The sequence below is a fragment of the Mustela erminea genome, chromosome 5, assembly GCF_009829155.1.
Source record: "Mustela erminea isolate mMusErm1 chromosome 5, mMusErm1.Pri, whole genome shotgun sequence".
Classification (NCBI taxonomy): Eukaryota; Metazoa; Chordata; class Mammalia; order Carnivora; family Mustelidae; genus Mustela; species Mustela erminea.
Window position 1 is genome coordinate 136,792,964 of NC_045618.1, and position 27,121 is coordinate 136,820,084.

The window sequence follows — 27,121 nt, forward strand, 5'->3', positions numbered from 1 at the left end:
TAAATAAATGGAGATAGACCTCGTGTTCATGGTTGAGGACCCAGCATAATAAAGACAGTTAATTCTCACAAAATAACCTATAGATTTAGTGTAATTTCAATAAAAAGTTAAGACTTCTCTCCAGATAATAATGGGCTAGATCACTTGAACTTATCTTCCCACTTAAAAAGTTAAAAAAGAAGTGAACAGAATATTTTTTGAAAACTTCAGTGCATCAGAATGCTAACCAGATATTAGATGAATCACCAGGCTAAGATCAGGGAGAGCATAGAAGTGCAGAAATGTGACTAAGAGGCTGAGTTGCAATTCCAGAAGATCCAGGACGGAAACAAGAGTCAGAATCTAGGACCTTCAAAGAGCGGGGACTTGGTCTGATTCTGCACCACCCCCAACCCCAGTTTGGTCAGGACAACAAAGTAAAGATAACCCAGAGGTAAAATCACCCTCACAGCCATCGAGCTCAGTGTCATACCCTCTGGTAGCCCAAGATAAGATATTATAGGGCTTGTGTGTTAAGGTAACCTGGACCAGGCTAGGGCCTCCAGGGAGCTGGCAAAAAGGAAACAGAGAGCTCTTTGGATGAAGAGAATATTTCAGGCCTCGAATGATTTCTAGAAATAACTTTTTAAATACACCATTCTGTATGCAGAGCTCATCGGACATACAAGGAAGTAGTACACCATGAATAAAAATGAGGGGAAAGAAAAGAAAGTGGATGCAGACCCATTGGGTCTCTGGTTACTTTGTTATGATCAGGAAGGGACACGCAACAGACTTCTGAGGTGCTGGCCCTTTAACCTTGGCATTCAGTCTATACAAATCCATTTCATCTGCAGTTTTATGTCCTATGTACTTTTCTGCGTGTGTGTTGTCATTGGCAATTTAAAAAAATGTACAAAATTGAAAATGATCTTGTGTTCTATTAACAGGAGAACAGATCGATGAATGTTGGTATGTTCATATAATAAAATATAATTAAGCTATTTATTTGAAAGAACTAGAGCTACATGTAACAGTATGAACTAATTTCAAAAATATAATGTAGCGACAAATTGTAAGTTGCAGAAAGAGATGCGCAGTATGACACTATCGTAGAAAGTTACAAAGACATGAAAAATAGTATTACATCTTGTAATGAAGGCATGCATAGGTAGTAAAAACATATGTGAAATCATGCACCAGGTTCAAAATAGTGGCTACTTCAAGGAAGGGAGAAAGAAAAGAGAACACCATATAGTTCGTTTCAACAATTTTTGTGATTTTTTTTTTAAGGAGTATGTGCAGGAGTTGTTGGGGGAGGGGCAGAGAAAGAGGGAGAGAGAATCTTAAGTAGGCTCCGTGCCCAGCACAGAGCCTGATGTGGGGCTTGATCTCATAACCCTGAGATCATGGTCTGAGTAGAAACCAAGAGTCAGACACTTAACCAATTGAGCCACCCGGGCGCCCCTCTGGGTTGTCTTATTTATCCTGAAAAACGTTAAATAGAGCAAAATGTCACGATGTGGCCAAGAAGAGTGGTAGTACCTGGTACATTCCGTCTGTTTTTCTGCATGCTTAAGCAGCCCATTTGAAAAGTAAGTTCTTTAGAGAGGCCACAAGACCCTGAAAATCACTATATAAGCTCCTCTCTAAATAAATCATTTCCTTTTGGGAATAATGCTTTTTGATTTAATTTCTACATTTCTTGGAACTTACCATTTCCTGTGAGCAAGAACCTAATCCAGTGGGTTCAGTGTTTAAGAGACATCCTATCTTTTTCTTATCCATTGAATTATGTGTTCTCGGTGCTTCTGTAAACTCGTTACGCACACAAAAATGCCCTTTAAATTTTTTCTTTTTCATTTGAATTTTATTTCTTAAGGACAATTCATTATGCATTTTCAAATACTGGTTTTCATTTCCAATCTGTGAACTTCCTGGAAGCTCTTTTGACATGGGTCTGTTCTAACTGAGTTTTTACACAAGCTTACCTTCTTCTCTTTTGTCTGTTTAGGAGCGGGATAAATTCTACTTGTCTCGCAGTGTTGTTCTGGAGCTCCTGCAGGCTCTGAAGCTCAAATCCCCTTTACCAGATACAAACCTCCTCCTGCTTGTCCAGGTGGGTTTCTTCACTTTTTGTAATACTTTCCATGAGATGCACCATGTTTGGAAAAATTAAGGAAGGCGTGGGGCATATGTACAGATCGAATAATTCCACCCCAAAATGAGAACCAATCTATCTTATATGAGCCGTGACCTAAGTAATATTATGCACTTGGCACTCCCGCTGGGTAAACAAGACAGAAGGAACACATTTATTTTGTTCCTACGGTGGAACTAGTACTGTGAGGGACCAAAAGAAGATGGGAACACTAATTTCTACCCTCAAGAAATTAACAGCTGGGTAGATTGCTGGGCAGCTTGTGAACAGCTACCGCACCTGGCAGGGGACTAATGAAGCCACAAGTGAGGGACCAGGCTGAGATCTGGTTGCAGAGTCACGTGCATATGGGTGGGTCACCACATCTCTGTGAAGCAGAATTGAAGGAGAGGGTGGGCCTGACCACACAGTCAAGTGGCAGGACCTATGGAATCCAGCTGGGGTGGCAGGTGGAGGTGAAAAGCACCAGCACCCTTGGGAGCCCTGAGGCAGAAGGGCTTGAATGCGTACAAGGAAGATTCTGGAGAAATTACTGAGTTGAGGCTCTTGGCTCTAGGGTTGCTAATGAGGGGCTAATGAGGGGCTGAGCCCCTCCATCCCTGGCACCCTTAACACAGCATCTTAGACAAGTATGCAGGTTTTTAACACATAAGATAGGCTCTCACCAGTACTGTGGGAGGAGTTATATATAAACAAAGTCCTGGGGGGTGTTAAGAGCAGGAGGCAACCCATGTCCTATGATGTGAAATCAGGGAAGACTTCATGAAAGAGGTGGCATGTGACGTAGGCCACAAAGGACTGGTGGGTGCAGCCAAAAGTCTTTCCATGAGGTTGGGGTTTAGCACCAGGGGCTGACTGGCTTCAAGCAATGCGGGGAGGCATTAATAGGACGGTGAACTAAATTTAGGGATAATGGCTTGAGGATGAGGTTGAGAAAAGCAGTCTGGCTACATAAGAGAAGTTGGCAGGGGATCAGGTAGACTGGGACCCCACCTCACACACCAAGGCTAGACTTAAAGATGTGGACTTCTGCTACACCTGGGACCGGGTATCATTCAGACTGCCTTTGTGCAAAGTGCTCAAGAAATGAGTCACAGCTGTTTTATTTCTTCCCAGTGAGCATGAAGACCAGTGTCAGAGTCTGGACCTACAAGGTTGAGGTTAAATGACTAGGGGGCAATAGGGTCTTGATATCAAAGAACTAGACAAGTGTCCCTGAATCTTAGGTACCTGGGGTGCCAGTGGGAGAGATGAGGGAGAAGGAAACACCATAAGCACCTGTCGTGTGCCTGGCAGCGTGCTGGGTGCTTTAATGCTCCCCTCACTTAATCCTTACAACAGTGGGAGATATTAGTTCTGCGTCACAGCTGAGAGACTGGGCTCCGTGGGGTTCAGTGACTTGCCCAAGACCACACAGCTGGCATCAGTGGTGACCACAAGAGCCAGGGTCTACTCAGTGTGGAACACAGCCCCGTCAGGCTCCTGGCCTCACTTGTCCCTCTCACCTTAACAGCTCCTAGCTGTTTGCACTGCCTTCTCCTCTCTCCACACAAATGCAGCCCTCTGGCCTCAGGCTGACTAAAGGAGTTTTGCTCAAACTCTGCTTCTTATCAGATCACTCCCTGCACTGAAAACCTGCACTGACCTGAGCTATGAGGTCTTCCGTCATCTGGCCCCATTGACCATTGACGGAGAGCCACATTGACTGTTCAGTGGTACCTTCCATTACAAGTATTTACCATCCACCTGTCTCGGGCTAGGTTCTGGAGATATGGCAGTGTGATAGACATAAACCCTAGGCTAACCACTCTACCGGAAATGTGCACAATAGGTAAAGTACTAAAGAGGAGGGAGTGGCTGGCTCAGGCTGGGAGACAGAAAGGCTCAGTAAAGCCAATCGGAGCCCTGACTTGGCCCAGGCACTGGGGAGATGAATAAGCCATGGCCCCTTCCTCCTGGGAGTTTACTGTCTAGTGGGTGAAGCTGACATGTAGGCAGACATTTCCAACACAGGGTGACAGGTATGGTAGCAGAGGTGCGCACTGAATGAGAAGCGGTGTGGAAGAGGGACCGTGTGGGCCTTGAGGTATGTGCAGAAGCTCAGGATTTTCCCTGGGAGATGAGGAGGAACAACAGCTCTCACTTAGCAATTTAATATCCACCACTGGTTCCCCTCCTCCCCTGCCATAGACTCTTAATCCTTAGAACCAGAATGGAATGTTTCTCAAAGGCATGAGATTTAGTGAGAAGTTGGTGTGCTCTCAGTAAGCCATGGTCTGGTTTTCTGGGGTGCCTTGAAGCCCTCTGAGAGCAGTGATCACTGGCCGATGCCACCAATGAATGTCGGGCACACTGTAGTCAAAAGAAAACAGCTCACATTGTACCAGGACGCTAGACAAACCAAGAGGAAGACAGAAGACAAGTCACAGCCAGGAAGTACCCAAATTCCTAAGGAGGGGCTGGCTTATACTCTCTTCTGGTGGATTGCCAGCCCCATTGGCCAGCCCCTCCTACTTCTGCTGAAGCAGCTTCACTGTTTTTGAGTAAAAGCAACTTGGACACAAACCGACCATAAGGAATGAATGGGATCCGTGCTAGCTTGCAGAAGAGGGCAGGTGGACTGGGCTTAGGGGAAAGGCCCATGAGGGATTTAAGCTATCAGGCTGACAGTAAATGAGAGTCACTGGCTTCTGATGGTGTTCTGGATGGGGACCTGCCACCTCCAAACAGCCTAGGTCTCCAGGCCTGAAAGGTGTTTTCCTGCTTCGGTCAGAGAACATTCCCTTCGTTGCCCTCAGTCTTGAGCAGAGATGATCCGTGTGGCTGATCTTCTTGGGGTCTAGCACCCCATGCCATGACTGCTGCTGGGGGCTGGTTTTCTGTGAAGTATGTTAGTCAACCATAATAAGCACTTGTCACAAGACAGCAAAAGAACACTGACAGTTTAAATTGCCCGGTGCTTAAGGAAACCATGAAAACAGTGATTATTGCATCACCGCTAGGTGAATAAATAACAAAAACAAATTAGCTTTAGGAATAAAGAAGCCCCAAAGAGTAAGTCATTCCGAACGTGTTTTTGGATTTTCATATACCATTTCAAATAAATAGCATCTTCATCTTTTTAGAACAAGGGTGTATTTGTCATGGAACCATTAAATGTTAAGAATCAAGTTGTAAAATTATGTTGGAGAAGGTACTTCAGAGATACTTTGGGGTCATGTCCATGAAAAATGACTTAAGAATAATGTTTCAATCTTCCTGATGAAAAAATTTAAAACAGTACACTATTATGAAGTCATATATCTTTGTTCTGTGTACTCTTAGAATAAACCATTTTTATTACTGAGAGGAAAAAAAAGTTAAGCATGCTTAAAAAAAACAGAGGTAGTTTCCTTATCTGCCCAGTGGTTCCTCCTAAACCATGGAGGGAGGGCCTCCATGGGGCTCCTCATGGGCTGAGGGAAAAGCGTCCACCATCTCTCTCCATGAATAGGACATCTTTATGATGTTTTCCCCGTTCTCTTTTCTCTTGCCCTTGACTGCAGGCTTCCTGCAGGTCTCTCTGAAAGACGGCAGAGGTGATAGCCTGTTGTCTGGTAGCTTCTCTTAGACCAGAGAATCTAGTCTGAGTCCAAGAGACACCCTCCTCCTTACTGATGGAGTGTCAATTCTGGCACCTGGAGGACCAGGCTCACAGTACGGACAGATAATCTGTCTGGGGATGACAGTGACTTCCACAGATATCAGCGACCATCACCTGATGGCAGTGGGGGAAGCTTTGTTTAATTGAAAATGCAACTTGGAAACAGAAAGGAAAGCATTCATTGGAAGGAGAAACCGCCAGTGATCCACCCTGAATGACCCTGGCTCCTTTAGTGACAAGAGAGTCAGTGACTCAGACTTTGGATTTTCCCTTCATTCTTTCCTTCCACAGGGATCACTAGGGTGTCTCCATTACTACTTTTCTAATCATGGACTGGGTAAATGAGTTCACAAACATGGAGCCATTTACATTCTTCTCATAGATAGATGGTATCTTTGTTGTTTACCACATACGCTGCCCTAAAAGAACAACGGAACATTTCCCCAAGGGATGTGGGGCCGCCCACGTTTTAAATATTTCAAGGTAAGATAGGTACCAATTGGTTTTTTAATTCTTAAAAATTCCTTCTGGAGGCCCATTATCATAGGAAATCTCCCACTGTTCACTGTGGTCATCTAGCCATGGCTGCTAGTACTTGTTCTGACTTATGTATCAAGTCAGGAGTCCTCAGATGTGCAAGTGGATTCTTTACTTTTTCAAGAAAAGAGGCTTGGAGATAGGAAAGAATTTGCCAAATTGAAAAAGTTGAATCTAGATTGTCGACCAGCAGGACGTATTCCTTCAGCACTTTGGACAGATGCCCTACCTTGTTTTCATTCAGACCTGTGGACATTTTTGCTTTCACCTGCAACCCCTTCCCTTTGGCTGGTCTGCTGTAGATAGCTTGTGTGTAATAGGTTATTATAAGTATTCTCTCGCTGTATTAAAGCAGATTTTTCATAACAGAGTGATAACTCACTAAAAGCCTCCGTAAAGGCTCTATAAGCCCAAATCAAAAAGCATTTCCTCAGCTCCCATTATGTGTCAAGAGTAGACATTCTGCTAATTTGCATGTGGCTCTCCCACTGTGTGGGTTATACCTGCATAGACTCATGTGAGAAACCGTGTGGGTGAAACATTTTATTTTAAAGATAGGTTAGTGGTGGGTTGGAGGACAAAGACTTGGCAGAGGGACGGCTGTTGTCTTTAAGTCACAGATACTATTGAAGTGGGGTTATTATTATTAGTTGAGTTCCTAATAATCTGATCACTCTCTCGGTGAGAGGTGGAGATATTATTCTGAGTATCATTTTGATGATGAATTTAGCAGTGACACATAATGGATGTCGTGTTTCTTTTGTATTCTTTTGTGTTCGTGCGGGAGTGCACAGTTCATTAGGTATCTTTCTGTCACAAAGTATGGATATCTTCCTTCTGTGGCTAACATCCTTTCCCTCTCTGGTTTTAGTTATATCTTTATATCGTGAGCAATTCTGGACAATCATAATGGGGTTTTGCAAGTCATGGTTAACAGCTGTATAAAAAGACAGAAGCATTGATTAAGGTTTTAGTTGTATATATTATGTGAAAATTACACTGGATTTATTTATTTTTATTTTTTAAAAAAAGTTTTAAAAATTGTAAGTAAACTCTACACCACACATGGGGTGTCAGCTCACAACCCCGAGATCAAGAGTTCCATGCGCTGCCACCTGAGCCAGCCAGGTACCCCCCAAATTACACTGGATTGAAATGCATTGATAAAAAATAAATGGTAGATGGTTTGAGAGGCTTGTCCACTTTTATACTCATTGATACACGAGGCTCTCTGTGGTACTTCCATAAACTTTAGGGTGATTTTCGATTAATTCTGACTTGTAAGAGTTACCACAAAACAGACATTTTAATCTGGCCTCCCATCGTTGACGTGATATGACTGACAACCTACTTCTATGACGCTACTTGTTCTGCTTTGCTGAGTACGGGAGGCGAGAAGGGCTTTTTGTGAACGGAGATAGAGACATTGGAGTTTTGCTTCTCCAGGGATCTTCTGTAGCTCTCAAGAGCACGGCCAGGCCATAGAAACACAGATTGGGGGCCTTCAGTTTGAAACCCCTGCAGACTTCTCTGTCTGAGCGTCCCCTCCCTCACACTTCTGTGCCCTTCTGTCCTCCCCTTGGCTCTTGGCTCTCATTTAAGAGCTCTTGGCTCTCATGTAAAGAAATTAATTAAAATGTTGGTATCCTGATGGAGGTTTTGAAACTTAGTTCTAAGTAGTTTGTCTTAGATTGCAGACTCAGATATCTTTTGAAGACACATTTTATGGGAGAACAGGCAGTATCTGCCAGAGGTTGGGACTGTTTCTTCTTTTGACCATGTACTTCCATCTGATAATATTACTTTTTTACTGATAGGTTCTGGCCAAAGTTCTAGGCTTTCCTTTTTTAAAAAAAAATCCTGATTTATTTCCTTTTTCTTATATTAGGGATGAGTCCAAGTGGTAAGCTATGGAAAATTTTAGGTGTTCCCTGGATGTTACTAGCTGGTACTTTCTTTGCCAGAGTGAAAGTTAATGGCCAAATAGATTCTTTAGCTTTCTGTAACTGTATTTGAGGTAAATGGAGATGATTGTATGTGAACGCGGAGTGGAGATAAGTAACTACTCCTGGCACACGGCTGTCCGTGACAGCTCTGCTCGCTCTCCTCCGGCCCCCAGCTCAGTTCTGTGATGAAATACTCCTCCTGGAGGACCGCACTTGAAGGCCAGCCCTTGAACAAGGCCTTGAACAAGAAGTCTCAGGGAGCCCTTGCAAGATCTTTGGCCGAAATCCCTGTGTTGTTAGCCAAAACCTATTAATGCTCTGATTCTGAGCCCTGATGAGCCTGACAGTATGCTGGTTTCTGTTTTCTGTAAGGCCTTCTTGTGTTTTTCTCTATGACCCAAACCTTTATTACTTCTCCCCAGTTTGCGAGGGACATAACCTGCTTCACAGGACCCATCATATTGACCTACCTAACTTTCCTTCCAGTGTGAGAGTGGAATAAGAGGGTAGGGCTGTCAGTGTCCAAGCTTCTTCCAGAGCCACTGAAGCCAAAGTTGTTGGGCCACTGGCCAGAGGCCACTGGGAAGGGAAATTAAGCAGGACCTTATTGCACATAGCAAACTCTGCAGACTTAATGTTTAACTTTTTTCCTGAAACCATTAATACCCAGTTGGGTGTTGTATTAAGTGGGAAACACTTACAAACATCTGTAATGAAGCAAATGAAATCAAAACCTGGCAAATCCATCCCCATCAAGATCTTGTCATAATCGATTCACTGATTCACTTCACACAATTTTGCTGAGCCCCTCCGTGATGTCAGGCCAAAAGCTAGTGCTGGAGGGCAAGTGCAGGGAGCCCGTAGGAGGATGCAACATAGACTCGTAGGTCCCTGCAGTCTAGTGTCATAACCGTTACAGTGGGAGTGGGTGAAAGTTCCGTGAGGCAAGGACAGGGGTGGGGGTCATTCTCAGCACAGAGGAGAGGTGTGGGCGAAGTGAGAGAGCCCAGCGACTGGGGGGGCCTCGGATGGGAAGACACAGAATGCTCACAGTGAAGTGGATTGTTTTTCTGTCTTCATTTTAAATGTGTAATGTAATGATGAAATCTGGAAAAGTCTATGTGAATTCAGGAACTGTCAAGAAGTACTAAAGAATAAATAGAATAACTAACTTCAGAATAAATCTGGCCGTGTTGACATCTTTCCTTCCTCCCTCAATTGAATGCATCGTTCCAGGGCCACTTAGCTGTCTGGGTAAAGTACGAATCTGTGTTCTTCTCGGTCCTATGAGTCTGAACTTCTGATAGGAACAAACTGTCATGGTGAGCAAGCCCCATATATCCAGAGCAGATTGTCATGAGAGTAAACACTAATGAATTTAAGCTGAGTTAATAAAACTATAAGTAACTGATTACTGTCCGAGTGCTCTTAAAAGTAATTATGCTTTCAATTTCTTATTAGTTTATTTGTGCGGATGCTGGGACCAAACTAGCTGAGTCAACAATCCTGAGCAAGCAAATGATGGCCTCTGTACCCGGAGTAAGTCCTGACTGAATCATTGTACATTTTCTATCTCGCCTCACGTCCCCATTTAGTAAAGAGGTTTTTTGGACCTGTGTCCTGATTCACTCTTGCCGGAATAAACCCTATAAAACGAAGAACATATTAGCATTTTTTTAAAAAAGAGCCTAGTGAAAATTTAAATTAATCCCAGCCCCTGGAAACTTTTAATTCCAGGAGACATGAGTAAAACTGAAGCAGCCAAGGAAGGGGAGGAAAGAAATTACCAGACGTACAAAATGCATTTGATTACAGTTCAATTTTCCCCAGAATCTGTTTTCTTAGACTAGCTCCTGTGAACCAATTCAGTTGAACTACTGCTGGAAGGAAATAAACGTTGTGATACTTTGTTTTATTTTGTAATTTTTCCTCTGAAAATTAAAAAAAAAATGCATTATTATCAACTAGTGAACTATTTGGTAAAAGGGCTTTAAGAGTCTCACTGACGGGGCTGAAGATGAGAAACCACAATAACGCTGAGAGCGAGTTGACTGCAACAAAACTGTGAAACTTTTGCGATATTGTTCATTGAAGAAAATCATTTAAATTTTCAGTAGAGAAAATTTTAAAGAAAAAAGATCACCTATAATCCCTCTGCCTCACAATTAGAACACTGTTGTTTTAGAAAATTTCTTTCTTATTTTGATCTATTCAATATGCTAATTTGCTTATTTCCATATTGTTGGAAATGTATTTATTTTCCACTTTAATTACATATATATATATGAATATATATTCCTACAAAGGCCATCCTCATGTTTATTCTGAATTTTATCTTTGGCATAGATTCCTGAGAAAGTAGGAATGTCTTAATGGTATTTAGTCTCATATTGTTTTCTAAAAGCGTTTAATTAATTTACATGTATAAGTATACCAGTTTTTCCCACAATACTAAACATAATTTTTAAAATTTTGGTTATTTAACTTTTTTTTTTTTGATACAGAGAAATTTTATGACAGAGGAAAAGTAACAATCACTCAGCCCAGAGATAGTTTTATAGCCAACAGATTAATGTATTTTCTTTCACTTTTCCTAAGCATATTTTTAAACCTAGTGAAATTATGATCTAGATGTGGCTTTGGCTTTGAACGTCCTGAGCATTAGCCCCAGAGTTTGGTGCTGTAGCCATTACCTCATGTGAACGCACCATAGAAGAGTGCTTAAGTGCATGTGGATTAGACGCACACCAGAATCTGAGGTCTGCTGTTCACTGGCTGTGTGATCAGGAAAGCTAATTAACCTATGGTTCTTTGATTTACATTATCTATAGAATGGGATATAATAGGGCCCAATATCTAGTTTGGGGATTGAGTGAGATAATGCATGGAAAGCATATTAGCCTGAGGCCAGACCTTCAGTAGTGTTAAATAAATATTACCTATTGTACATATTAACAAACATTAATTACTTTTGGATATTTTCAGTATTCTGTAATGGTAACGACTATGTGAGAAACATCTTTGTGCTTAAATCTTTGTCGATATTTGAGACTACTTCTTTACAGTAGATTTTTGAGAGTAGAATTACTGAAGGAATTACTTTTAAAGGAGTTCTTAAGAGTAGTTAGGGTGATGGAAGATGCCATGAGATGAATTCTCAGCCACCTAACACACAGAACATTGATCGTTTGCTCATATCAAGCTACATGGGTGTCCTAATTAGTAGTAGGAGGAGGACTTTCTCATGAAAGTTAGGGGATCAGGTTCCTTCTGTGCTGTGCAGAGAAGGGGTGGCGGTTGAGAAAGAGAAGAGAGTATGGTACCTGGAAGGTTTTCACAGGCCAGGTCTGAATGATGTATATTTCTTCTACTCACCCTCCTTCGGCTAGAACTGTCTTATGGCCACTCCTGAGTGCAAGGGCTAGTGGGAAATTTGGTCTAGCTGCACACGAGGGAAGAAAAGAAGCAGTTCTGTGAGGACTGAGCCAGTTTCTGCTGCCTACTCACTAGTTTCCTTATCGTTTAATTCTTTAAAACTCAGTATTTACTACCTACATGATAGCTTAAAAAATAATATCCCTAATAAATAAAAACTGTGTTGAAATCAACAAGTAAAAGAAAGACATTCCAGTAACAACAGAAAAGCAAGAAGAGTTTTAGGATCCATACATAGAACATTTTCCAGGGTCCAATAAGCCTTTCAAAATATGCCTTTTTACCCTCATTAACAATCGGTGAATTATAAATTAATACAGAGTCTCAAAACATTTAAAAACATAAAAATTGAAATCAGCTAACAAATCAGCAGGTCTTTCTTAATGATTAAACTTATTGATGAGATGAAACAAGCATAAGCATGCTTAAAAGTTGCTGGTGGTAGCGAAAAATGGTACAACCTTGTTGAAGAACAGTTTGACAATTTACTTCTAGTACTGGGTTGGAGAAAATAAAGGAATATGCACATAAGGAATATATTTATTAAAATAACCTTTAAAATAGTAAAAATATGGAAATAAAAGTAAGATCTAACGTGAGCATATCGGTTTTTTAAAACTTTACCTTGCGTATCGTTGACACAAGATGTTACATCAATTTCTGGTGGAGAACGTGATGATTTTCCAAGTTTATATGTTACGCTGTGCTCACAGCTAGTGTAGTTACTATCTGTCCCCACACAAGGCTATTACAGTATCACTGACTATGTGCCCTAGGCTTTGCCTTTCATTTCTGTGACTTACTCATTTCATTACTGGAAAGCTACATCTTGACTCCTCTTCACTCATTTTGCCCACCCCTACCCCCTGCCTCAGGCTATACATCTGTGTGGTTCTCTTTCTTTATAGGTCTGATTCTGCTTTTTGTTTATTTGTTTACTCCCTGGTTTTTTTTAGATCCTACTTATGAATGGAATCATATGGTATTTGTCTTTCTCAGTCTGCTGTATTTCACTTACCATATTAACTCTAGGTCTGTCCGTGTTGTCTCAAATGGCACAATCTCTTCCTTTTCATGGCTGAGTAATATTCCATTGTAAATACATATACACATCACATCTTCCTTATCCATTCCGATCCATTGGTGAATGTTTAAATTGCTTTCACATATTGGCTACTATAAATAATGCTGCTGTAAACATAGGGGCACATGTATCTCTTAGAGTTAGTGTTTTTGTTTTCTTTGGGTAAATAGCCAATGTTTCTATATTTAATTTTTTGAGGACCCTCCATACTGTTTCACAGTAGCTGTATTAGTTTACATTCCCACCAACATTGTACAAGGATTCCTTTTTCTCCACATCCTCACCAACACTTGTTATTTCTTTCTCTTTTATTTTTTGTTTCATTTTTGTTTTTTTAATTTAACCATTCTGACAGGTGTAAGGTGGTATCTCGTTGTGGTTTTGATTTGCGTTTCCCTGATGAAGAGTGATGTTGAGCATCTTTTCATGTGTCTGTTGGCTGTCTGGGTGACTTCTTTGGAAAATGTCTATTCATATATTCTGCCCATTTTTTAATCAGAGTGTTTTGTGTGTGTGTGTGTGTGTGTGTGTGTGTGTGTTGACTAATATTAGTGTATTGTTTAAATAACATAAGGTGCCTCTACAAAACAGATGATTGTGTGGTTACCAAATCACATTTTCAAAGAATAATTAATTGGAAAATGCTTATGATGGATTTAATTTAAAAACAAGCTAGAAAAAATTATCTCAGTCTTATAAAAATCATATATGTGTGTGTATATGTTCAATGTGTTCAAAAAAAATTGGAAGGAAATACCAATAGTTACGGCCTCACGAGTGGAGAACAAGAATTAAGGCTGTGTGATTCTTCTTTTTGTTAATGAGTGTTTTCCAAGTTTTTCACATTGAACATGTATTACTTTTATAATCTGAGAATGAGGACTTGGAAATGAGATACGAGTTTCAAAGAAAAATTGGGTACAATCCCCTTTCTTTCATGTTTTTGAGTCTAGACTGCTTTTTCAAATTCTTATCATCAGTTTCTCTATTTGAATAAACGAGGGCCTTCGGAAACAAGTAGAACTTGACTCTTCATGTTTTTCGCTTAAAAAAAACCAAAAAAACAAAAACAGCACCCCTAAGGTTATGCTTATGTTTTGCAAAGTAATTTAAAAAAATGGTGTGTGGGGGTATTGGAAATGATATGCTTTGTTTTATAAGTGTAGATGGCTAAGATGATCCTGTATTTTAAGGCTTTTGTTAGATGTAGGTGCTGTCCCTAGAGCAAAAGTAACTGGATATTAGTAAATTCTTCGCTCTCTTTTTTTGAAATTCAAAGTGAGAAGACAAATATTGAATAATGCTCCTCATAATTATTTTCTTTGACATTTGCCTCGTTGAAATGGTATAAAATATTGCCTATGAAAGAAACAAATCCCTTTCACGAAATTAAAGAACAGAGTATATACTCCTATTTGCATGACATGTGAAAGGTCAGAGAAAATGGAATAAATCGGGGGGAAATCCTTTCTTGCGCTGAAGGATTAATATTCCAAAAGCAGGAACACAATAACCTTTTATAATTCCTTCCCTTGATTTAAATTAAAAGAAGAAAACCTTAGAACGTATGAAATGCTTGGAAAACACTCTGACAGCACTGCCAATGACCTTATTTTACTGTTTGTTATCGTGTCAGAGGAACTGACAGGCGTAACATTCTAGAAGAGATAGAAGGTGATATAGTTCAGGGCTGTGCAAATTTACATGCATATGGGAAAATGAGCACCACTGGGGGAGCTAGTTAAGTCTCTAATGTTCCAGATTTTCCGAAAGAAAGCCAAGAAAGGCCTTAGCGTAGTATTCAGATGGCTTCAAAGACGGCCTGCTTTTGATCCCCATTATGCCCAGCCTAATGTGTGGGCTTACTCAGAGAGCTTTGATGGAGCAGCTTGTCTGTTCATGTGCCTTCTCTTTGCTATAATCCTAAATTCACTGCATTGCCCTGGGCAGGTTTATGCCATTTAATAATGGGGGACACAAGTATGCTTTCTTTTCCTTGAAAACTTCCCAAACAGGCTGCTGGTGTGGGGGGAAAGAGGATCCTTCCCCTTCTCTCCCTCTCTCTTTATCCTTAGCAAGAACACGGCAAGCATACATTATCATCTATTTCATAGCACGCCTACCGTGCATAAGGCGTTAAATCACAAGTGACTCGAATATAAGAATTTTGGACTCTTGGAGCACACATGATGTTTGTTTCTATCCTTTTTGTTTTTTGATGGGGAAAGGTCCGAGCTTCTGTTGTTACAATTCAGTGGCACGTATCTGAGCCTCCCCAGAGTGGTAAGGGGTAGTAGAGTTTCAGGGCTGATTCATGTCATAAAGACTGATCCTAAGGGCTTTTACATAGGATCAATCTGTGTATCCAGGCCTGTTTAAAAACAAGCACACAAAACCCGGTCCGATCGCCCCAGTGGAGAAAAAGGCAGGTTAACCCCTGTCTCCCCTGCGCTGTCCCAATTTCTTAGCACTTTACCACCAAACTTATATCATTTTTTGTCCAAGCTGTGGGCAGACAGTCACAGACTCTGAAGAGTAATGGAGTGAGTCAGAGCTCCAGAAACTGAAACAGCTCATTAGCAAGCAGCATGAAGTCAGAACAAGAGAGTGACTGCGGTCAGGGCCACAGTGATGGCCATGACTCGCAGGGCGCCCCCAGCGCTGTCCTTGTTTTTCAGTGCGGGACGGCCGCAATGGAGTGTGTGCGACAGTACATCAGCGAGGTGCTGGACTTCATGGCCGACATGCACACGCTCACCAAACTCAAGGTAAGAGGCTTCTGCTGGCAGCCGAGGCCCTAACAAACCCAGCCTCCTGGGGGGTCTGAAGCATGGGTTTTCAGCCTGTGCAGAGGAAAGAGAGAATGGAAATGCTGTTTTGCTGGCAGGAGTGATGTGCCCAGCTTTCATTCTGCCACTGATTCAGTTCTCTCAATGCCCCTGATTAAAGCGTGGTCCCCATTTTACAGATGTAGAGAGTGAGGCCCGGGGTAGTACAGTAATTTGCTCCAGGTGGCACTGTTGCTAAGCGGTGGAGTTAGGGTTGACCCAAGGCTCTAGTGGCTCCCGGTCATTCGCCTTTCACTTCCCCGTGTAGTGTCCCTTAACTCCCTTGAGCCTCCTTTCTCTCCTTTGCAAGACAAGCCTAACATCTACCTTTGCCGATGGTTACGAGGTTTGACATGGCATGGTGCGTGGGAAGAGACTTTTGTGAACTGTAACACATTATGCAAACATAAGCCTTTCATGGTTATCTGCATCAAAGCTCTCCTCTTCAAGGAAATAATTAAAGACAGGGGATAGAACAAAATCTGATTTGCATACGGACACAATCCCAGCAAAGTTGTCAAGGTTCTTCTTGAGTGATTCCTTTGCAGTCAGATACAAGTCAACTTCCCCGCCATGAGTCGACTCGAGCTTAAAGACTGATAGTCTCAGAGATTCAGGGAAGGCCCTGGACAGAGGGCAGAAGGGGATCCAGACACGGCCCAGGAGCAGCCAGATTGCAAGCTGGCAGTAGATTATTCGTATATGATAAACAGTCTCTAGTCGCCCCAGAAAGTCATCAGCTACAAACGCGGTTCCTCCTTTGCCCAACTGCGTTTCCAGACTCGGCTCAGATGATCCAAGGGTTTCTTGGGATAGAGATGGATTTGCAAACGCTAGTTGGAAAGTAGAACCAGAATTTAAACTGCTGACTTCTTGTGGTATCTGAACCCAGGCATTCCTAAGCAGGCTCCCCTAGCTGGACCTCACACTGATAACTGACTGCTGAGTCTGGTTGTACACACTCAGATGACTTTGATATCAAGTATAAAGAAGAGAAAACATTGTTCCCTAAACATGTTAGCTAGTTGTATAGCCACTTCCAAAATACAGAGAAAAACACTGAGAGGGATCCATGATGATCAAAAGGCTGGGGACTAGAGACCTAATTCAACCCTCTGATTTGACATAGATTAGGAGGCAGATCAGAAAGGCCAAGGAGCTTGACTAAGGCCATGTGACTAATTAGGGCAGAACTGGGCCTGAGACCCACGTCTCAACTTCCAGTTCAATCATCTTTCCACTAAGCCACACTGAGAAAAGGACTTTTTCTACATTAACTCAACAAATACGTATGGAACAACTGTCGTGGGCCTGGCATTGTCTAGACATGTAGGGTTGCGATTCTGAGCAAAAAGACTAATAGCTATGCTCGTTTAATTTCTAGTCTGATATGGGGGCCAATTTTAATGAAAATTTTATATAAGATAAAGGAAAAGTGTGACTTTCACAACTGCTATGCAAGAGGATAAAATAGTGGTATAGGAACTTCTCATAGGATGATATGACCTAGCCAGGGAAGTCAAGGAAGGCTTCCTGGAGGAAGTGACACTTGAGCTAAAATCTGAATGACGAATAGCAGTTAATTAGGTGAAGAGAGGCAGGAACAGTGTTTTGGGTAGAGAGACCAGCATGAGCAAAGGCCGGGAATGGGAGGGAGCCAATGTAGCTGGGATGAAGGGATAAGACGGGGTAAGCTAGATTATCCCAGGCATTTTGATCCATGCTAAGGAATTCCCCACCCTCATTGTTCCTAAGAAAATGGGAAGCCACTGAAGAAGTTTAAATGGGTTGTATGCTTGGGAGCAGTGGCTCAGAGGGTGAGGGAATGACAACCCAGTCTTTTAAACAAGTGGCCTGGAAGATTTTCAGGTACTCTGCCAAAGTCATAAAATACCATTTGCTTTCGCAGAGCCACATGAAGACTTGTTCTCAGCCTCTGCATGAAGATACCTTTGGTGGACATCTCAAAGTTGGGCTGGCTCAGATTGCAGCCATGGAAATCTCACGGGGAAACCACAGAGATAACAAAGCTGTGATTCGCTACCTGCCTTGGCTCTATCATCCCCCTTCTGCCATGCAGCAAGGGTAAGGCCCTTATCAGTTCAGCCTCGAGGGCTAAAGGACGCATCCAAGATTTATGGGAGTGGGAAGTGATTGGCTGGGAAGATGGAAACCGAGCCTCCTCTCCGAACTTGCTGACCTGGCAGCATTTTTTAAGACGAGCAGTGCCTGGTATGTTGCCAGTAAAAGGAACTTGCCCTCAAACAAGAACCTCAGCCATATCCTGATGGATGGTGAAAATTTGGAGCTTAAGAGGTGTGGTTTCACCTCGTAATTTCGACTAGTTACATAAATGCATAGGTATTATGCATGGACCACTTCCACAGCTCCTGCCTTCAAGGAGCGTGTTGGAGTGCCACTAGAACGAAATCCATAGCGGAGAGAGGATGGAGCGCAAGGAGGCACGGAAGGGGGAGGGGCGCGTGGGCTGGTCTGAGGCTGTCCTTGTGCACAGTCAGCTTCCTGGCTGGAGGAAAGGCTGGCCTTCGGGGTGAGGAGGGCAGGAGGGCCGTGGGAGGGAATGACAGGAGGGCAGGCGAGACGGGTGGCTGTGTGTTAGGTGTTCACCTCAGTGCCTTCCCCTCTAGTGGGGATGTCCAACCTTCCAAGGAGAAGAAAGAGTTCAGAAGAAGAAGTGAGTTGGAAAGGCAGCCACGTTGGCGGAAGAATGGTTTTTAATTCCGTCTCCCCGATGCTGCTCTTTCCTCAGGCAGCTAAGGTCTGGGATCAGAGCTGGAAACCAGAAAAACGGACCCATCGTTTTGTTGGCCCTCTGTCCCCCTGGTGTTTTATTGTATGTAATTGCCTATAAAACCACATTTGTAATGCCCTCCATCAATAAGCAGTTGGTGAGGGCCCAACAAAACAGAAGCCGTAAAATCGCCTTTAACACTTCCATCTACCTGCTAGGCCGAAAGAATTCATCGAGTGTGTCTCCCGCATCCGTCTGCTGTCCTGGCTGCTCCTGGGCTCCCTCACTCACAACGCAGTGTGTCCAAATGCCTCCTCTCCATGCCTGCCCATACCTCTCGACGCGGGCTCTCATATCGCAGACCATCTCATTGTTATCCTGATTGGGTTTCCAGAGCAATCAAAGGTAAGTGATTTCTGCAAGCTTAAGACCATAGGCATCCAGAGGGCTAATGGAAACCCTTATCGGCCAATTATGTTTCTTTTGAGAAGAGAATGCATCTTATCACTGGCCCTCCTGTGGATGTTAGGAAAGCAGCTTTCTGCTAATGCCTTATTTAGAGTGGTTTACATTCCCGCACTATCTTTGCTTCCTCCTTAAATTGTTTTTCGGTTTCCTTTTATGAAGATAAATTATGGAGGCAAGCAAGAGTTAGCTTCCTAGGCATTTCTGTCTCAAAGTAATGAAGATAAATAAGAGACGAGCTACATAATAAAAATCCTATGATCAAGTTTTTGGAACTGGGTGTGATTTGGAGGCAAAGTCATGCTCTCATTTTTCATGCAGTATCTTTTCAACTCACGTCTCTAGAGGTAGATTATAAAGATACAGAATGAAAAGAAGAAGGCCAGTTGGGAACTCACTAAAGTGCACGCCGGAATCACCTACACTGGGGAACTTGGTAAATTGTAGAGACAGATGATGTGCTTAAGGGAATAAAGTGAGCCCGAGGCAGGCATCCATCGGGAGCCAGTGTCAGCTGACCACACCCATTGGTACTAACCAACTAAGAGAACCCAAGGGCCCTTCGCAAGCTCAGGCAAGTTCTGGGAAGTCACAGTAGGTTTGGGAGCAACTGGGACGTCGGCCAGGGCAAGCCGATGGTGGGATAAAATACAGCTCCGTCCAAATGGCCCGTGATGTTTACAGAAAGAATCAGGCAGTCAGGTTCCTAGTATTTCAAGCCAGATCTGTGTTTGATTTCCTAACGTCAGTACTTTGTAATTTGTGACCTCAAAAAAGTGACTTAGCCTCTCGGAGCTTGTGTTTCTTGGGTGAAATAGATGAGGGGATGGTTTGAGAATTAAGGAAGTGATCTTTGATAAAGTCTTTAGCCTGGCATCTGGGACGTTGTAGGCGCTCACGCGGTCAGTGCTTACCGCTGGTAGCAATACTGTCCTTGAAGCTGACGTTTCTCCTACTAGTGGTCACGTCATAGGTGAGTTCTGGCCAGTGGGATCAGAGGCACGGCCTCATTTCTCCTACTGCAGCTCTTGGAGGAAGGAGAGTCCTGTTACACCCATGTTACAGATGAGGAAACGTTGAAGGTGGTGGAATGGTTCTTCTTCCCAGTCTAGTTTAGAGAGGAGAATGTCGGGGTCATTGACAAGGCAAGGTGATGGGTCCACGTGTTCTGCAAACCGAGGTGCCTTGCCTTCTCTTTGAAAAGATGTTCCATTCTCTCTGTGCACTCCCACTGACCGTGCAAAAAGCAGATTGTCTCTTTTTTTTCCTTCTTTTTAAAGACTGTATTTATTGGATGGAGAGGGTGGGAGCACAGGCGGGGGAGTGGCAGGCAGAGGGAGAGGGAGAAGCAGACTCCCTTGGAACAGGGAGCCTGATGCTAGGCTCAATCCCAGGACCAAGAGATCGTGACCTGAGCCAAAGGCAGGTACTTCATTGATTGAGCCACCCAGGCGTCCCAAAGCAGATTGTCTTAAGGTGGTGGATCACAAGTTTTGAGATCACTCCTTCAGACTTGAATCACTGGCAGTCGCCGTGCCTCGGCCCTGCTCCACAGGAGGCTGAGGCTGTGCAGGGCGGGCCCCGGGGAGCACCACAGCCCACAGAGAGGTAACGGCTCCATCTCCTCCTTTCCAGACCTCCGTGCTGCACATGTGTTCCCTCTTCCACGCATTTATCTTTGCTCAGCTCTGGACCGTGTATTGTGAGCAAAGCGCCGTAGCGACAAACGTCCAAAGTCAGAATGAATTCAGCTTCACGGCGATACTGACCGCGCTAGAGTTCTGGAGCAGGGTGACACCCAGCATCCTTCAGCTGATGGCCCATAACAAAGTGGTGAGTCCACGAATAAGTTTCCCCGCTCGGATGAAAAGGCGTGACCTGCTCCCAGTCCTCACATGCCCTGTTCTTTAAGGATCTCAGTTGTAATATTAGATCAATGGATGGGTGATTTCTAGGTGATAAGCGGGATTTTCTGTTTGCATGATAATTTTGATGGAAACACAAAGCAAGCAAGTAAATCTAGTAAAAGCAACTTTTGTTTGCTCTGCTGAATGCCAAAGAAAATTTCTGTGAAACATCTACCTTGAAGGGATGTTTTGTGCTATAAAACCCTTGCCCACTGGGTCATCCTTCTGTGGTATTTAAGAGCAGACCAACCACACACGTTCATTCTACTCAGGGCTCAAAACCTGGAAAGAGCTTCCCTGTTTTGAGTCACCCTAGGAGGACCTCAGCGCCCCCAATCTTCAAATCTAGCTCAGTTTTAACTCCGATGGCTCGCCAAGAAAGGGGCTGCTCAGAACCTCACTGGGAAATATCTGGGGTATTGTTGGCATGAGCCCAGTTCATTGAACAAGCTTGGATTTGTCCTGTGAAGTTAAGATTGGAGGGTGGGTGGGAGGAAGGGACCAGGAAGTCCTTTGGTTTGGTTTGTCACTTTGGAGAATTCTTAGTGGCAGTTAGTATCTTGGCTATGAGGGCTTTATCAGGCGAAATCTCATCTGTGAAGGGCAGGGGATCTGAAGAACGTCATAATGATGATTCCAGTGTGCCCAGGAACCCAACAATGCACTGTCCATGAAAGGCATTCCGGAAACAACTTTTGATTCATTGATACTAGTCTGAGAAACATTTTCTCTTGGCTCTAATCGGAAAGGGGATTATACATCTCCTTCAGTGAAGCACTTCCTTGTCTTTAGAGAAGCAGATGTTATAAAGCAATTTGTATGGAGAGAGGTATTTTAGTTCAGTTTAAAGGAAATTTATGTGACAATTTTAGGGTACACAGACAGTTCTGAGATAAACATTTCTCGGATCATGGAGTCTGAGACTGTCTAAGGAGAACTTAGAGATCAAGCATTCTGCTCTGTTACTTTACAGACAATGAAATGGGACCTTAAGTAGAGATTTGGTGTCCTTCTGTTGTCATTTTACCTCCTTTCCAAATCTCTTTGATATACAAATGTTAGAGTTAAATCTGTTACAAATGAATTTTGTACCAAAAATGCTACTGAGTTTGAATTCATTTTATCCTGAAAAATTTGTTAAACTCTATGGGCCAGCCTGATAACCTCCCCCCGCCCCACTGGGATCATTCAAAATCCAGCCTCACGAATTTCTGAGGAGGGCCGTCCTCTGCACTGTGTTTTTGAACTGTCATCAACGTGGCCGCCTTGTTCTGTAGAGAACAAAGCCGCACAGACAGGTGTGTAATAAGTTAAACGGTCACTTCAGGTGAAGAAACTGGGAAGAAAGGGTCAAGATGGAGAAAAGGACCCAGGGCCAAGTTGTGTCGTTGGAAGGAGGGGAGGAGAAGGCATGTATCCCCTGGTATGAATCTCATGCAGTAGACATGAGTGAGCTCAGTCCCCAAATCCCACTGGCAGCCCTGAGTCAGGTAAGGAGGGCATGATAATTATAAAACCTCTGGAGCTTTTTTTTTTTTTTTTTTAAAAGATTTTATTTATTTTTCAGAGACAGAGGGAGAGAGCGCGAGCGAGCACAGGCAGACAGAGAGGCAGGCAGAGGCAGAGGGAGAAGCAGGCTCCCTGCCGAGCAAGGAGCCCGATGTGGGACTCGATCCCAGGACCCTGAGATCATGACCTGAGCTGAAGGCAGCTGCTTAACCAACTGAGCCACCCAGGCGTCCCAACCTCTGGAGCTTTTTAAGTTGGTTTTTAGTTGAGGTTCAAGGGGTGAATAAAACCATCCCTTGGGGTCCCCTTCGGTCATTGTGCCCAAAAGCCTCATGGACGCAGGACATGGGTTGCTTGTGGTTATAGACTAGGTTTCAAGGTGTGTGGACCACTGGGAGTGGAATTGATTTTCATCTTTGTTGTTTCAGATGGTAGAAATGGTGTGTCTCCATGTGATCAGTTTGATGGAGGCATTACAAGAATGCAATTCAACAATTTTTGTCAAGGTAGGAAAATCTTAACGATTTTTGTAGACCATTTCTTGCTCCTAAAAACTAATGTGGATTTACTTGGAATGTGCCTTTGAAGAGGAAAATAAAACTGATTTGATTTTGACTTTCAGAGTCAGGGACTAGAGGTTTCAGGCTCATGTAACCGCCCTTCCCCAAATGGTTATCATGATATTTTTGCTCGCTTTTACCACTGTGACTGACTCTAGCTGGGTTAGAGATGCTGGACCATGAATGCACGTTAAGACAAGTCATGAAAATAGTACTGGACAACATTGATCTGAAAATGATCTTGTATAAATTGGTTGGGGGTGCCTCACCTTGCAGGATATCCAGAAATCCAAGGAAAATAGTCTTTCATTGCTGAACGTGGTAGCTAGTGTTTTTCTCTAAGGTAAATTAATTTTGTTTCTAATATTACCATAATAAATCACTGTTTAGTGTATGAAAGTAATTGAAGTATTTGTCACCTGCCCAAGGACATCAAAGGCATACATGGTAAAAAAAAAAAAAAAAAATTAGACTAAAGAAGAACTTGGTTTCTCTATCTTTTCCATCTTTTTTACTTCCCCTCTTCTTCCTTTCCTTCCTGTCTTTCCATCTCTTCTTCTTACTGATTCTCCCCCCACCACCTGTCCCACCTGCTGTTTACCTGGGTGTGTATTTTCCCTTCTCTCTGCCACCATCACCAAGCTCCACCACACCGAGCACATCAGTCTGGGACCTTACAACTTGCTGTTTCGTGCCTTGGTTGACCCTATTCTCGCATAAAGTTCACTTGTCAAGTTAACTCCCATAATGCTGAAGAAAAGCAACCCATTTTCTGGGAAAACTTGACTGTCATCAGAACACTGCAAAGCACCTGGTTCAAATGGGCTAGGTAGAGCTTGCTAGTCCACAGCAAAAGTCAACACCATGAGAGAAACTCTATGACTGACTCTCGGATGACCATACATGACTTTATTTTTTATAAATTTATTAAAAGTATAATTTTGATGCAGTAAGCTATACATATTTAAAATGTACAATTTGGTAAGTCTTCACATGTATTATACCCACGAAAACATTACCATAATCAAGGTAATGAACTCATCCCTCCTCCACTAAAGTTTTCCCATATCCTTTTTAGTCTGTCTTTGCCACCATTCATGTATTCTACCTCCCCATCTGCAGACAACTGTTGGTCTCTTTTCTGTCACTATTAGATAGTTTGCATTTTCTAGAATTTTATATAAGTGGACTTACAGAATACTTAAGCTTCCCCCTTGCTCCCTTCTCTCATTCAGAAATCTATTACAATTAATGCATTTGGTTGCATGTATCAACAGATCATTTCTTTTTCTCTCTGTGTAGCTTTCCATGGTGTGGCTGTATCACGTTTTGTGTATCCATTCATCGGTTAATGGACATTTGGGCTCTTTTCAGTTTGGGGCTATCACAAATAAAGCTGCTATGAATATCCATGTACAAGTGTTTGTGTAGTTGTATGCTTTCATGTATGTTGGACGCCGAGGAGCAGACTGGCCAGGCCATATGATGTGTGTAAAACTTTTCGAGAAATTGACAACCCGTTTTCCTAAGTGAGTGTGCCCTGTTGCATTCACAGCAGCAGTGTGTGAGCATTTCAGTTGCTACACACCTTTGTCAACACTTCGTGTAGTCAGTCTTCCATTTTAGTCACCCTACAGATTGTGTCCTGGGATCTCACTATGGGTTTAAATTGCATGTCCCTTTGACAGGTGACATTAAACATCGTTTGATGTGCTTACTTGCTATCCACGTATCTGCTTGGTGATGTCTGTTAAAATTATTTGCCAACTTTTTTTAATTGGGATGGATTTTTTTCTTATAATTGAATTTTAAGACATACATCCCTTATCAGAGATGGGATTTGCAAAGATTTTCTCTGTAGTTGTCTTTTCATTATCTTAGCAGTGTCTTGTGATGTGTAGACGGTCTTAATTTTGATGAAATACCATTTATCAAATGTTTCTTTTATGGATCATGCTTTGATTTGTATTTTAAAAGATCTTTGCCTAATCCAAGGAGAACTGAGCTCTTAACAATATTGAGCCTTCTGATCTATGAACACAGTGTACCTATTTTTTAAATGCTTTTGTTAACTTTTTTCCAGCAATATTTTGTAGTTTTCCATATACAGAACTAGCATATTTTTGCCAAATTCACCCCTACATATATAATAGTTTTAGGGTATTATAAGTAGTATTTTTAAAATCTAAATTGCTGATTGTTCATTACTAGTATTTAGAAATACAACTGATTTTATATTGATCTTTTACCCTGCTAGCTGTTAAGCTTATTTATTAGTGCTAGTACCTTTTTTGCAGATTTCATCAGCTTCTCTGTATAGACAATTGTGTCATGTACAAGTAAAGGCAATTCTCTTTCTTCCTTTCCAGTCTTTATACCTTTTATTTCTTTATCTTGTCACATTGCTTTGGCTAGATCCTCTAGTACAAGTTGAATAGAAGTCATTAGAGTGGGAAACCTTGCCTTGTTCCTGATCTGAGGAAGAACGCATCCATCTTTCCTCATTAAATATTAGCTATCAGTTTTTCATAGATATTCTTTGTGAAACTGAACAAGGTTCCCTTCAATTCCTGGTCAGCTATGAATTTTTGTCAGGAATAAATGTAGGACCTTTCAAATACTTTTCTTACATTTATGGAGATGGTTATTTGACTATTCTTTCTTGGCTGTTAACAAGGTAAATTTTATGGATTGATTTTTGTATATTAAACCAATCTTGTATTCCTGGGACAAACCATACTTGGGTATGATGTGTATTATCTATCCTTTTTATACTTGCTGAATTCTATTTACTAACATTTTAAAATAATTTTTTACATTGATGTTCATAAGGGATGTTGGACTGTAGTTTCTTTTTCTAGCAATAAATATTTTGGGTTTTGGTATCAGGGTAATGATGGCCTCATAGAGTGATTCGGGAAGTATTCCTCCTTTTCTGTTTTATGAAAAAGTTTTGTATAGATTTGGTGTTATTTTTCCCTTGAATATTTGATAGAATTGGGCTTAAAATTTTCTTTGCAGAAGGGTTTTAAACTTATAGATTCAATTTCTTTAATAGATATTAGGCTGTTTAGATTTTCTGCTTATTCTTGAGTGATCTTTGGGGTAGTGTATGTTTTTCAAAGAATTTGTCCATTTCATCAAAGTAGTCAATTTTATTGGCATGAAGTTGTTCATAATATGCTTTTAAGAGCTGTAGGATCAGTAGTTATGCCACCTCTTTAATTCCTGACATTGGTGATTTGTGACCTTTTTTTTCTAGTCAGTCTGTATAGAGACATATGAATTCTGGTGAGTTTTTGATTGAAAAACAACAATAACCAGCTTTTGAGTTGTTTTCACTGATTTTCTGTGTTTTGTTTCATTGACTTCTATTTATTATATTCTCCCTTCTGATTACTTTAGCTTTAATTCACTCTCATCTATTATAAGTTTCCCTCTAAGCACTGGTTTAGTGGCATCCCACAATGCGATATGTTGTGTTCTCATTAACATTCAGTTCAAAATACTTTCTAAATTCCTTTTCTCTTTCTTTTCTTGACTCATTTTTGGTTACTTAGAAACATATTATTTAGTTTCCAAATATTTGAGGATTTTCTAGTTAATGGGTTTTTAGTTCCTATTTGTGGTCCGAGAACATACTGTATATCATTTCAGTCATTTTAATTTACTGAGACTGATTTTATAGGCTGTGTTGGTACATGCCCTGTGTGCACTGGAAAGAATGTGTCTTCTGCTATTGTTGGGTATAGTGTCCTATGCTGCTTGGTTCAAGGTTATTGGTAGTGTTGTCCAAGTCTTTGATGTCGTTCCTTTTATCTACTTATTCTATTACTGAGAAAGAGGTATTGAAATATCTCTGTTGAAAGGGGTATCTGAAAATCTCTTGTGGGTTTGTTTATTCATCTTTTCAGGTTTACCAGTTTTTGCTTCATGTATTGTGAATCTCTGTTATTAGATGCATAAATGTTTAAGATTATTAGGTCCTTCTGATGAAATGAATTCTTCAAGGGCTGTCTTTATCCTCAGTAATCATCTCTGCTGCGAACAGTACTTTGATATTAATAAAGGCAGTATAGTTTTTCTTTGACTAGTGTTAGGATGGTATATCTTTTTCTATCCTTTTACTTTTAACTTATTTGTGACTTTATGTTTACAGTATATTTCTTACAGACAGCGCATAGCTAGATGTTGCATTTCTTTTAAATCCAGTCTGACAATCCCTTCCTTTTAATTGGGGGGGGGGTGTCTTTAAACCATCTGCATTTAATGTGTTTTGTGCCATTGTTGGGTCTAACACTATCATCTTGCAATT

General features: G+C 41.9%; 1 protein-coding gene across 4 annotated transcripts in view; it reads left to right on the forward strand.

The window, feature by feature from the left end:
- The window catches only part of UNC79 (unc-79 homolog, NALCN channel complex subunit), a 237,283-nt gene that overhangs the window by 202,068 nt on the left and 8,094 nt on the right, over positions 1–27,121 (forward strand). For all 4 annotated transcript variants that reach the window (XM_032345110.1, XM_032345113.1, XM_032345112.1 and 1 more), the window contains 7 exons: positions 1,994–2,098; positions 9,728–9,805; positions 15,464–15,553; positions 17,523–17,698; positions 18,584–18,770; positions 20,466–20,663; positions 22,675–22,752. In XM_032345110.1, the coding sequence (XP_032201001.1) occupies positions 1,994–2,098; positions 9,728–9,805; positions 15,464–15,553; positions 17,523–17,698; positions 18,584–18,770; positions 20,466–20,663; positions 22,675–22,752 (912 nt within the window). The remainder of the gene's footprint in view (positions 1–1,993; positions 2,099–9,727; positions 9,806–15,463; positions 15,554–17,522; positions 17,699–18,583; positions 18,771–20,465; positions 20,664–22,674; positions 22,753–27,121) is intronic.